Genomic DNA, 13,481 nt, shown 5'->3' on the forward strand with positions numbered 1-13,481 from the left:
GGGGGATCAGCCTTCTAGACTGGAAGGGGACATTTTCTGTAATATCTGGTTTCCATACCTTAGGGGCTACACAAGCTACAATACTCTAAAAGCTGCTTCCAAAAGTTCTGCAGCATTGAACTGTTATTTGGATTCCATCTATCAATGGGGAATTATTTCCTTGTCTGGAAGGAAGACAAATCCCAGAGACCAGTCTTTTAGATACATCCCAGGAAGAACAAAACAAATCCCTCCGTGCACTCATTGCACAGGGGAGCCTCCCTTACCACACTCTGACAATGGAGCCAGCTTTCCGAGCTCAAAGGATCTGACTTTGTGCTAAACCACTAAGCAGTCTGGTTTGCTGCCTTGCGAGGGCTGTTGTGTTGGGGAAATGGCAATTTCTGAGCTGCCCAGCTGGTTTTGCTGAAACTTCAAGAGCTGGCCGAACCCCACCCACTGTGAAAGCTGCTCCTCCAGCCCGCTGTGGGACCACAGGGAGACTGTGTCTGGCTGCAGCAGCCTTCCTCCCTCTCCCCGAGCCCTCAGCTCCCGACCAAGACGACTTCATCATTTTCCTGCTTTGCTCAGAAGAAAAGAGCTTCTTATTTTTGTAGGTTTAGAGCTCTGCAACAGATCCAAACTTGCATGAAGTGCCCAATTCAACAAGGGGAAACTCCTCCCCATCCTCCCCCGTCCAAATCTCTGAGCCTCACCCCTGTGAGCAGGCAAATTCTTTTCTCCTGGCCTCAGAAGGGACTTCTTGCACTCACAGCTGAAGTACATGACAGGCAGGGCAGGGCAAACATCCACTGCTCGGGGAACTGAGTGGTCTCAGATTGCCATGATCAAGTGTCAAGTATCCTTCCAGAGGCAGCAAGATTCATTAACATTTGAAAGTCAATGCACACCTTGAGCTGCAGAGCTGCCTGGGAGCCAGCTAAGAGCTTGTGCTCCATCACCCACTGATGCCAGCTACGGCCATAACAGCCACAAGTCCAGCTGCTCTTCACACCAACCTCGTCTGCAATTCGAAGGGGAGAACAGGGAGTCAGCACCAGAAGCTGACGTTGCTGCAATCCCTTCTGCTACATCAATGCATCAGCCGTATCTACCGCCGACCGGAGTGCACCGGCATGAGGAAGGGAGTGGGACCCAGCAAAGTACAAGGTTATCTCTGTCACTGGAAAAATGAGCTGGACCATCCAGAAGACTCATGGCTGACCACAGCAAGCCCTTCATTGACTTGAAATCTCATAGTCTGAGCTTCTGGGGTACCATTTTCCCCAAACAGGGAGCAGGTGCACAAAGCACAGCAGACCAGAGCATTGCCACAGTTTGGACAGGGATTTTCAGAGTTAACAGCAGACAGCCTGCACAACCTGCCAGGCCTTTCTCAGGGATTCCAGGAAAACAGCAGCATAAAAAAAGAAAAATCTAAACAGCCTGAGAAGGCTGCAGCATTTCCAGAGCCCCTGCCAAGGGATGGGTGGGACAGAGCAGGGGGTTGGCTACTTGCCTGCAAATGCCAGGATCCCTGATGGGGCATCTCAGGACAGGGGAGCTCGCAGCCCTGGGGTGCAGGAGCATCGTCCACACACCAGCCTGCAAAGCCTCCTCCTGTGCCACTGCCCCACGTTCTCTGTCCCACAGCCTGGTGGGCCCCAGAGCAGGGTTGGATCCAGCAGTCTGTGCCCCGAGCCCCCAGAGCTGCAGGACAGGGTGACAGGGGAGGAGCAGCAGCAGCAACCAGGGCAGGGAACTGCTCTCTGCAGCGGATGCTTAAGGTCACCTGTAAATCATGCTGGCTTCCGGGCAGACAAAACACCCTGTAAGCCACCTCCCCTTTCTGCCTCCCTCCTCCTTTAGGAGGAAAGGTGTTCACATAAGTCAAAGACTATTGTTTAAACACGTTCTGAACCTGCTGATCATTGCCTACTTTAAATCAATCTAATGTGTTGTTTCCAGCAGGAGTGACTTTAACTGTCAGAGGGGCCAGGAGAAGTGCTAAGAGATGCAGGCAAATTTTCAAGACAGAAAATGCTTTTATACTCCATCTCATGCCAGCTACACAGGGCCAGCAAAAGCAACTTTGAATTCACACACTGAGGTTTTCCTTTTGGAAGGGGAAGATCAGAACTTGGTAAGGCATTTTTCCATAGGTGCAAGTTGCCCATCCGAACACCTGCTTCATGTTAAAACACAAAACACCCAGCCAGTAACATGGCATCTCAAACGTGAAGTCTGCAAACCAGAAATGACCTTCAGCCAGCAGATACACCCGTGCCCACACAGTGTAACCCCACTGACAGGGCACAGCATTAAAGCCTGCCAGGGAAGAGGATGGAGGAGAGAGAAAAGACTATCTCAGCTAAAAGAAACATGACGTTAACACTGATGGAGTGACATGAGATGGTGGAAGATTGAAGATGTCAATAATAAAGTGCTTCGCTGTGTTAAATATGACCAGAGCTAGGGAGCAGTGCTACTTTGAAGGGCAAAATGACAGAAGAGAGGATTTCTGAATCTCCTGGGAGTTTCTGCCTCACACAGAGGCAACTTTCTGCTGGCTGGAAGATGTAAATGGTGCCAACTGCTTCTTGTAAGGACAGGAGTCCAGATGGAACAGATGGTCTGATGAAAAGGACAAGTAGTCTGTGCTTGTTCCAGCGACAGCGCTGGAATCTTCTCCAAAAAGCAGAGACGATGAATGGGGATTAGGGGAGGCAGAGTTACCGTGGAAAAAGCAGCGGTGTATGCAAACCAAGTGAGAGGCGTCCTTGGCAGGGAGATTATTTCCTGATGTCAGGCTTATAGGCACACATGTGATTTGATCTCCAAAACTGTATTTAAGATTATGCAACTCGGCAGTGGTCTACTCTCCTGAAGCAGGGCTGACAAAGTGCTGTGGGGAAGACAGGGCAGGGAGGGTGACCTTTACTGTTAAGAGTTTTGCACTGGGTAACTCCTACAGCTATTGAAAAGCTGTAGCGTTGTGCCTTTAAAGCATCACGGGATGAATTTTTGCTGTTAAGCCTGATAATTCTCAGAGATTTAAAAAAAAAAAAAAAGGTGAGAGACACCACAGCAGTCAAGCTCTGGACACACAGCATCCCTACACCAGTGCCCAGAAGGCACCATCCACTCTTAACACCTGCCAGCCTGCCAGGCTAGAGACACTGTGCCGGGCTCCCTGCATCTCCTGAGACACGCTCCCTGCTCCAAGCTCACATGCACGCAGTGTCTTCAGTGCTCTATGGAAACAGTTCATCAAATCCTGCAGTGACGGAGCAGTGGCACCGCTTGTAAACACAGTTGGGACAAGCGCCGCTCTTCTCCCTTCAGCTACTCCAGAGAGATGCCCTGGAGGGGCACCTGGCCAGGACGCCGCTCTCACTCTGGGGCTCTCCAGCGGGTGACCAAGCAGAGCCCCCACCAAAAGACAGCAAGCACCAGTGCTGCAGGGAGTGCATGATCTGGCCATCAGTACTGCAAAGCGACACGTCACGCTGTGCAGGCAAGCGACATGAGGGCTACCCAACACCACCTCTTCTGGGTGTGATGGAGATGAGGTGAGAGGTGGAGGTGAGGTGCTGCCACACCTGTCTCTGACACTGGCCAGCAGCTATGGTGGAAGAACTAAAGAAGCTGCACCCACAGCAAATGCTCCTTTCCCTTGGGAAGCTGGGAGCTTCCCAAACCAAAATGGGTATCTTTGTGCTGAATGTACCTTCGCGGCTTCTTCCTTGCACAGTAATTTTGGCATCCTAAGCACTCCGCAGCAGTAAGCTGAATTATACACCACAAAAGCTGTACCTCCTTTTTTGTGCTTGGCGATTTATTTTGCTTTTCCCTAGTACATGTTAAGTGAAACAACAAACAACTGCTTGCTGGCCCCCTTCTCCACATCACTCAGGATTTAAGAGGCCCCAGTCATACCATCCTCAATCAACTCTGTGGGAGGACAGAGGAGTCCTTGGAGTATTTCCCCGTTCAAAGGCATGGAGCAGCTTTCACAAGAGTGCTCTTTCATGAGGGAACAACACCTGTCCTTCACAAGATCAACAACCATGGCTCCAGGTATCACATAATTCAGTCTTAAAGAAAACGTACACACATGCACAGCCCTTTCACGTGAAGAAATGGGAACTAATCCAATGTAGCAGGTTTGTTGAGACAAGCCCTGAGGCAGATCAGCCTAGTAAGGCCATCTCTCAGAGAGGAAAAAATAGTTCTTGCCATCTGATAGGCGTACAAAGATGCCGCATGATTCACCCATCGCAAGACAAAGGCTGGGCTGCGGGGACAACAGGAGCAACATGGGCTCACAAAAGATGCTGAAGCACCTCAGAGGACTACCCGGCTCCCAGCTGCCACCATCCGCCCCAGAGGGCCAGCGGCAAGGGAGTAGGAGAGGGCTGAGGAGACTGATGGCTTTTTGATTGGTGGAACCCTGTTCTCTCCTCAGCTGGTTGCACCAGTGACCACAAAACCAACCACTGGGCAACTTTCAGGCTGTACAGCTCATCACCCCACAGAAAGCTGACTGCTGGAGAGCAGGCACCGCAGCTCTGCACGAGGAAAACTGTGTACATCCCTCCTGACCCCAGCCGGTGAGAGCTTCTGCATGCCAAGGGGCTCACTCGTTTGGAGTGAGAGACCTCAAGCAGTTGTGGTATAGCCCCTGGGAAAAGAGAAGGTATTTCTGCCACAAAACAGTCATTTCTTGTTGCACTGAATAGGCTGGTTAGAACAAATCCCCTGCAAATCCAGGGAGAGAGGAAGGGGGAAGCTCCTGCTTATAATGGGATACTAGTTTAATGCACGTGTAACCTACCCTGGCCAAAACTGAGAAAGTTTACATTAAAAAAAGTCAGCCTATTTATTCTTCCTCTTTCTTTACTCCATCTTGCTGAGAAATACAGTCAGCACAGGTCTCTGCCATTAAATACTTCTCCAGCCTTTGCACTGAACTAAGAGGCAACTAACATTTTATCACAGAAGCTTTAGGAATAAAATGGTTGTGCTGAGGAATAAAGTATCAGAGAAACCATCCACAACCCCTAACTTTGTATGAGGTTTGCTCATTTATTCTATCTTTGGCTCTCGTCTCAAAGGGGAGACAGCTTTCAGCATGAGAAGAGCTAAAAATTGCACCACTCTGGACGTGCTGCAGAGAGGCATTTCTGAAGATTTCCTTGGCTCCTTCACCAGGAGCTGGAGGAACTGGTGGCTCAGATCCAGCATGGCGCAGAGCAAAATTGTCATTAGATTTTTTCCTCCAACAGATCCCACACACAGCTTAAAAATGGGGGGCAATGAAGTGCCTTTCTATCATGCTTAGTGGCCTGACTACAGGATCAGTTAATCTGTTTGTTGTTTTGTTGGCTTCAATTCTGAGTTGCTCCCTGTTCTTTCAACTTTTCACCCCAAACTCCTGCTGTACAAGTGAGACCCAACAGAATGACAGATGGACTCTGGGACTTGTCATTTTCTTTCTCCAGGATGTTTAAGAGTTTAACTTTGTTACCACAAGTTAACAGAGGCACCAGACAACTCTTAAAAGACATTTTAAAGCCTGACCTCCTCAACTCAAGATTTACAGATCTTTTTCTAATGAAGCTTATTAAATTTTCCTATAAAGCTTCTTTATTTCAAGATTGATCATGTCTGTGTTATTACTCTTCACAAAAGACTGACATTAATAACTAATGTGCATTGATCTTGGCGAGTCCTTGTTATTCAGATCAACAAGTGATTAATGCATCCTATTTCTGTCCTGCAAAGAGGAGAGCAGAGGCATTCAGCTCCTCTCCACATCTCAAAGTGAACATATAACCACAGGAGGCATCCACTGCTACACCTGTAACTTGTAGAAAAAAAATCCACAGCAGCTCGGTAAGTGCAAAAGGAAATACTTTAAGACTTCAGTCTTCGGGACAAGAGTTTCACTAGGTCACATCACATTCACGTACTGTGGAAATCACCTAGTGACTCAGTCTGACAGTGACCTCCACTTGTCAGCAAAGTTTATCATCTCACAGCAATGCCATTGTCAGGGAAAGTTTTTTTCTCAGCTCCATTTAACAGGGAGGGAGCTCCCCTCTCCTTGCCCTACTCCTCTCATCTCAGACTTAACCCTGTCCAGGTCTATACCATGAGCTGGATCTCTCACAGGAGGGGACAGACAACCTTCGTGCAGGTGTAGAGCTGACCACCAGCTAAGATGAGTCCCCAGAGGGAAGAGCTGCAGCTGTGGATAAGCTCTCCCCTCTGTCACGCCGGGCACTGCTGGGAGCATCTGCAGACAGGACCTACTCTGAGCAGCCATGGCCACACAATAACCTCCTGCTCCCAGAGGCAGGGCACCAGCACCAGTAAACCAAAATAATTGTCCTATCAGACAGTTATTAATTCTCTATTATTAATTTCCTTATCCACCTTACCAAACTACTGTACCAAAGCCATACAAGATTTTACTTGTGTTACCTAGGAGTGCCTCTGAGGAGGGACCATTTGGGATCCTAACCCTGGGGAAGACCTGTGAGATGGGCAGAGGCTGCAGGGACAGACTCCAAGGCTTACTACAGTAGCAGGCCCCAGCCGAGATCCATACCACAAGGCAGCTTGGATAATTGCCTGACCAGCTAAGGCTTCGCCAGACACTATATTAATTCAAGTATGCACTGAAGGGAGGAGAAAAAAATAGCTTTTAGTGATTTAAGAGAAGCATGACTGGTATTTTGTTAAAATAATTATTATAATAATTCAATGCCTAACCAAACAAGACCTCAGAACAAAGTTCTCTGGCATGAGTACCTATTTTCTTTTAAAAACATGAAATTTAAACATACCAGGAAAATAAAGATCGTAATAAAAGCCTGGTATTTAAGGCATTTTATTTCTATGGTTCACTGCTTGGTAGAAAGACATACTGCATAACCCCAGCAGGGATTTCCTAGGGCACCATTAAATCTTGTTACTGAAAATAGACAGAACAGTTGGGGAAATTTAAATCAAAGCTACCTTGTTAATGCTGTCACCTACAAGCTACATCCAGCTGCAGAAAAACCCTTTTCAGCAAGAGAACTTCCCAAAATGGAAATACTCACCCACACACAGGATGTTGAAACAAAACCCATGATTAACTGACTTATTAACCAGCTGGTCAGGCAAACTGTCAAATCCTACGTGTCCGGAAAGAGGGACAGTACGACAGCCTTCACCCTGAAATACAATGAAATAGTTGTGTCATTCTCAAGCAAAATACACTTATCTGTACAAACCCTTAAGACCTCCCAAGTAGAATCAGCTGCACAGTCCAAGCAAACATTTGCATGTATACTGTAAATTATGTCAGCACACTTCCCTCCTCTCCAAAACAAATCCAGACGGCACAAATAGAACGTTTCATTTGCTGCACATTAGAAGGTAGCCCTGTCAGAAAAAATATTAAACTGTGCAAAACTCCTACCCAAACACGGCTGCTGAAATAGAGGCAGCAAAACCTTTTGTTTCTTGAGAAATTACATAGACACTCAAGTCTCACCTTATACTGAAAACAAAAAGAATCCCCTATGCAAAGGAATGTATTAATGATGCCTCCTCTAAGCCTATTGCAATTCACTTAATGTGAATTGTAACTCACATGTAATCCACATTCACAGCTGCAATTATAGAAACCAACTAGAAACAGGAAAACTGTACCTACATCTAGTAACTGGACAACCCAAACACACTGCCTCTGCAAAGCTCGAGGGCTGTAACAAAGAAACAGCAGAGGATACAGTCTTCAAGCTATCAAACACAGCAATATCTTCCATGTTGTTATGAAGACAAAAATCCCAGACTCCAAACGGGAATCTGTCCAAAGCTATAAAATGGCCATTAGACCAGAATCAGGGATCACTGAAGGAAGCTGCAAGCAAGATGCTTGCACGGGCAGGTGGCCAGACCACACAAAGCAGCAGGTCTTCTCCAGCTCTGAGTGTTGCTATCTGAACTTCAGAGTGTATCTTTCAAAGCTAGGAACTGAACAGGAAAAAAAAAGCTGAGAAAGTGTCCAGAACAGAGCTGCTCTTAACCACTCGTCCCTGTCAGAAGGGAGGCTGCACGGGGGTTTGGGAGCAGAGGTACCCAAACCTGCTGGCTGGGGGGCACAGGCTGCTCCTGCCAGGCCACCCAAAGGACTTCCCTGCCCTCTCCTCTGCCCGACACATAGACACCACTAACCGAGTCTCCCTGGCCAGGCGTCCCCTCTCCCCCGGGAAGCGGAAGGGCCGAGCTCCAGCTCCTGCTGTGCTCCACACCCAGCACGGCCACTTGCTTCTGGAGAGGGGTCAGAAATTTCCACCTGGCCATTGCACAAAGGCCTATGCACACCAAGGCACTCCGGGTTCCAAACCTGCACAGCAGACAGTAATAAACCACATGCAGAGGCTCAGCCTCAGAAATGGCATCATGCAAAAAGGAGAGTCAGTGGTAACCCCGCATATATGTGTGTACTGTTTAGTTCCCCTCCTGCAGCCCCCCCAAAAGCAAAGGCTTTTCTGAACAATGTATTTTAGTGCCAAATACAGGAAATCACCCTCTGGCCTTTCAGGGAGATCATCAGTTTGCAAGAAATACTACAGCCAAAAGGCAAGAGTTTATAGGGTGTAATTTTTAACTTACTCTTTCAGAATCATGTTTTCATGTATCTTGAAAGCCTGTTTATAGGGACAGGCATACTGGTTTCCCCTCTTCTGTTAATGGCACTGGTATTTTAAGCTAGAAAAACATCCTCAAGGACTGCACTCACTACAGTAGCCAGTCAGAGTATGATTACTTGCCTTGTTACTTTTTGCTGGTGTGTTTTTTTTTTCCCAGATATGAGGCTCCAAATACACTTCCGCCATTAACCATATTTACCACCCTGTGATGTGTAAATATGTTTCCCCTTAGCCATATTTTGTGTATTAGTATGACTCTTCCTGCCAAGATGTTCACCAAATATGGTGCTTTATTAATTCCTGAACACCTTGCCTCCAAACGACATGTTCAATAGGACGGCACTCAAGTTCCTCAGCAGATTCTGTTTTCACCTTCTGAGGATGCAGCTCTGAGGCCCAATAGTTCACAAACAGCCAGCTAAAGCAGAAGAAAGGGAGACCATCAGGCACACAGATTTTGTGACAAGATTCCTAAACTCTCCTAAACTGCTTCCACCAAAACAAACTGGGGTATCTCGTGACAGTGTTTGATCGGCACTGAGAGGACCACAGCCCCAGTGAAGAAGATGGGTGGACAGTGTCTGCAAAGGCATGAGAGAACCACAGGCAGACTCCTCCTGGGGAAGGAGAAATATCAAGTGTATTTTTAATACTCAGCCTTAAAACTGCACCATTGGAAGACTGTTTGAACACTACTCTCCCCAGGAAGCGTGGGCAGGAGTGTAGGCTCTCATTAAGAACAAATCTTCTCCTCATCCCTAAATATAAGTGTGATCCAGATGGAACAAAATAAACAGTAGAAGTTAAGCCACTCTCAGCTGAGAGGAGGCATTTACCATCACACAGAATTCAGCCTGCAAGTCATTTCCTGTAGCTTTTCTAGTCACCTGTGGTTTTATAATGCAGTTAAACCACACTTCACATTTGCTACAGGCCAGGAAACAAATACTGCAAAATCTGATTTCCAGTCACTGCAGCTGAGCCTTCAGGTTAAGTACGCAGCCACGAGGTATATTGTGCTGCTCTGGCTAAAAATCTAAAGCTTGGCCAAGGCATCGAGAGATCAGATGCAGTGAAAAAAAAGAAAAGAAATAATGTTTTAAGGTCAAACTGGTTTTGACACACATCAGAAAGTTGTCAGCAATTACCAAACCTGTGGAGAGAAAAGAAACACTTTCTATCTGATCCACCAAGTCACAAGCCTTCACGCACCAAGTGGTGTCTCTGTATCCAGAACGCAGCTATATATAAACAGCATCACCAGAAACAACATATGAACACAGTGATTAGTCATCCTGCCTGTACAGTAAATGTAGCTTTGGATTACCTTGTTCAAAACTGAAGGAGAATATGTTAAGCTTATAAAGCTTTTTTGCTGAAAAAGTATTCAAGAGCTATCTTCCATTATTTATCTTCAAAAATAATCTTTCAGGTCAAATTTAAAACGTATAAAGAGGTACCAACAAGGTAAGCAAGGCTTAACTATTGTCTGTGTGAAGGCTTTTTCCACAAGCATCAGTAAGTGCTGGATGGCCAAGACTCCTTCCGTACTCTCTATTTTAAACTTAGCATCTTCTTGGAACGAAGACAAAGATGGGATCTCTGGGAAGCCAGTGTGAACACTGGCACCACACCAAGATACCAGATGCCTTTTTTTTTCCCCCACATACACAGAGTGACCCCCCCCTAGGATAGAATGGGCTATTGTTGCTCAGGAGGAAGCAAATAGTGTTTGCCACAAACAAGATTCAAAGAACAAAAAGAGCAACACACTCTCTTGCTGCATGACCAGGCAGGGCTATTGCAGAGTGAAAGTAAGGAGTAGCCAACTTGGGGAGGTTTTTTTATTTTTTCCCTGTCTTTGGAGAATTCACACACCTTTTGTTAGGGCTTCTCCATGCCACAGAAAGCACCACTGCCTACTCTAATTCTTACAGAGAACTATCAGAAGTATATGGAAAATATAAAGATGTTATAATAAACGACCCCAAGCCTGAAAGCACTGCACATTAAATATTAGTTTATATAAAATGGGCAATTTAGACTCCAGGTGTTTGAATCACTCCAGGGTCCTTGGGATGAAAAAACAATCACAGGAAAACCTTGCTGAATGTGTGTCTCTGTCTTGATCTGCTTTACATGACAAGTAGGTACACTGCTGTCACCTCCTGACATCCTTGGAGCCCCGAGAGCCCGTTAGCGTTTTGTGGAGATAAAGCAAAGTATCCTCCCTGAGACACCCAATGGTGCTGCTCATGGTGAATGTCAACATTCCATATTCAGGACAATTTCTGGTGGCCTGGACTAAAGGAACAATGAAAAAGGACACCATGGCAAAGGAAAAGCCTCCACTTGGCAATATTCAGGCAGAGCACAGCAAATAAAGAATGTTACAGCTCTGAACCCAAGGGACCCAGTGTCCAAACGAGGCCTGCACAAGAAAACACTCCTAAAACTGCAGTACAATACTACTTCTGCACCTAACTGAAAAGAGTGCTTCTGTTTAGGACACTGCCAGCTGACATTTAGTACTTCTGACAAAATTTCCCACCTCTCCCCAGATAAGAATCACTTCAAACGCCGAGGCCTTGGAGACTCCCTTCAGAGTATTTCCAAAAATCACAACAAACACAACAGCACCATCCCTCAAAAACACCAAATCAAGCAACGCTCAGAGCTCCACCACCACTGCTGATGCTCATAGCAGCTGCTCCCCTGCCCCTCTGCCACCCCATAATGCTGAGACCTGGTGGGTTAACCCCTATATCTGAGACAACTCTTGCACAAGAAGTCAAACATCAAATCGCAAAGCAAGGCAGAACCTGAATTCAGGTTTCCACACCACAGTTTTTCACATCATCTTTAAGCCAGAACAACATCAGATCCCTTCTCATGACCTCGGTGTTATAGCATCCATATCCCCAGACTGCATTTGGCTCTGATTAAACACCAAATTAGAGCAACACTTCTACCAGTTACTTCTCACTTGTACAAGTGTGTAATTCTCTTATGCAATGAATTATCCAGCAGACAGTATAAACATCCCCCACGAGATAAATGCAAAGCAGGAATGTAAAGTGTAGATAAAGACTTTGTATTTCTTCTCCTTGCTCAGCTGATAACAAATTGTCAGGATGCATATAAAAGAAAAACAACAGAAAAGTGGGAGAGAAATAGTTCCATATCAGCCACCACAGAAAGCAAGAAACATCTCACCAAAGTTCCTGACCATCGACCACCCTCTTTTCAGGAGCATTGCATCATTCAGCCATTCAACATTCACAAACAGTCAAGTGCTTCCGAAATTTCAAATTGTGACAGCTCTTAAGATTACATTTCTTTATGCCCCTGTCAAAGGGCTGCAGAAACACCACGCTGTTTGGATACGTTCCCAGGAGAAGTCTCCTCCAGCCGTTAAAAAACACATATCTGTATCAGCAGTCTTAATGATTTTTCTGACCTGTACTACAGGGAGTGAGAGACAGTGCCCAACAAGCAGGTCCTCTGCCTGCCCTCCACCCACAGAGAGCAGGGTGGACACATCCCCTGTGGGTCTCAGCGTTTAAATCCTGCACCCTCCATGCCAGCAGAGGACAGGAGAGGGGCCTCAGCTCAGCTGTGACGGGGCTGCCATGGCCACCCAGGGAGGAGGGAGTTTTCACTGACTATCTCCACAATAAACGTGGATTTAGATCAAGGGTTTACTGGGACAGAGGCAGGGTGGTGACCCCAACCCCCCCACATACCTAGCCCCAGCTCTCACACGTGTTTAACCCCGGCAGCACACAGAGAGCAGCCCTCTGCATCACCAGGATGTTATGGCTGACTGCTCCACAAACCACGGCCACGACCGGATGCCCAAGACCTGGGCTGACAAGTCGTCTGTCTGGGCAAAGACATTTTCAATTTGCAGCACACTAATTTCATGTCCATCTCACAGCTGGCTTTCCCTTTGCCTCCGAAGAGAGGCTGTGCCGTACCATAATTCATTCCAGGCCACTAGCAGATGTCTGAAACTCCTGTACATTACCTTAGGAAAGCCTAACGTTCAATTTCTTCAAAAGACAGGGGAGCAAGTGAGTCACTTTACATACCTTGGCAGTCACATACAAGGCAATGGGTATGTCCAGAGGAAATAACATCACGAACTGGCAAGGAACGGCTACATCTACCCGCTCAACAAGATTGGGTCCATGCTAAAACCTACCGCTTTGAAGATGAAACGGCAAGCATTCATCTCAAGTATTATTTCTGTACTAACGCCTGGACAAGAAAGTTGGAAGCCCATCAAAACACAGACAAAACGCTTCCACATGCAAACACGTTACAGATGCCTCCTTAGCATTTCTCTAACCAGTGCAGAGGTGGCTCAACTCCCTCTGCCCCTCTTCTGGATAATTCTCCGCAGGCACACTGAGCTCTGCACCGCGCCGGGGGTGCGGGCGAGCAGCGGAGGCCGTGCCCGAGGGCAGCCGGGGGGACACCGCGGGGGGGCCCGCGGGGACAAAGCGCAGCGGGGATGCGGTGCCGGGGCTCGGCGCGGGCTCCCACGACTCCGGCGCGGGCTCCCACGACTCCGCCGCGGCACACGGAGCCGGAGCGGCGCCCTCCGCCGCAGCACGCACTACCGAGAGCGGGATGGCGGTCTCTCCGGGAGGCGGGCAGCATCCCTGGAGAGACAGGGACCACCACCGCGCCCTGGCCTGGCCAGGGGCCCCCAGCACAGGGTGGGGGTGCAGGATAAGGCCTCTCCATCTCGGCAGTCCGGCCAGCCCCGCGCTGCGGGTCCCT

General features: G+C 47.6%; 1 protein-coding gene across 7 annotated transcripts in view; it reads right to left on the minus strand.

Moving 5' to 3' along the window:
- Nucleotides 1–13,481, minus strand: part of SEPTIN6 (septin 6) — a 32,152-nt gene that overhangs the window by 18,189 nt on the left and 482 nt on the right. For all 7 annotated transcript variants that reach the window (XM_074835209.1, XM_074835207.1, XM_074835208.1 and 4 more), the window contains exon 2: nt 7,092–7,206. In XM_074835209.1, the coding sequence (XP_074691310.1) occupies nt 7,092–7,206 (115 nt within the window). The remainder of the gene's footprint in view (nt 1–7,091; nt 7,207–13,481) is intronic.

The sequence above is a fragment of the Strix aluco genome, chromosome 10, assembly GCF_031877795.1.
Source record: "Strix aluco isolate bStrAlu1 chromosome 10, bStrAlu1.hap1, whole genome shotgun sequence".
In the NCBI taxonomy this organism is placed as follows: domain Eukaryota; kingdom Metazoa; phylum Chordata; class Aves; order Strigiformes; family Strigidae; genus Strix; species Strix aluco.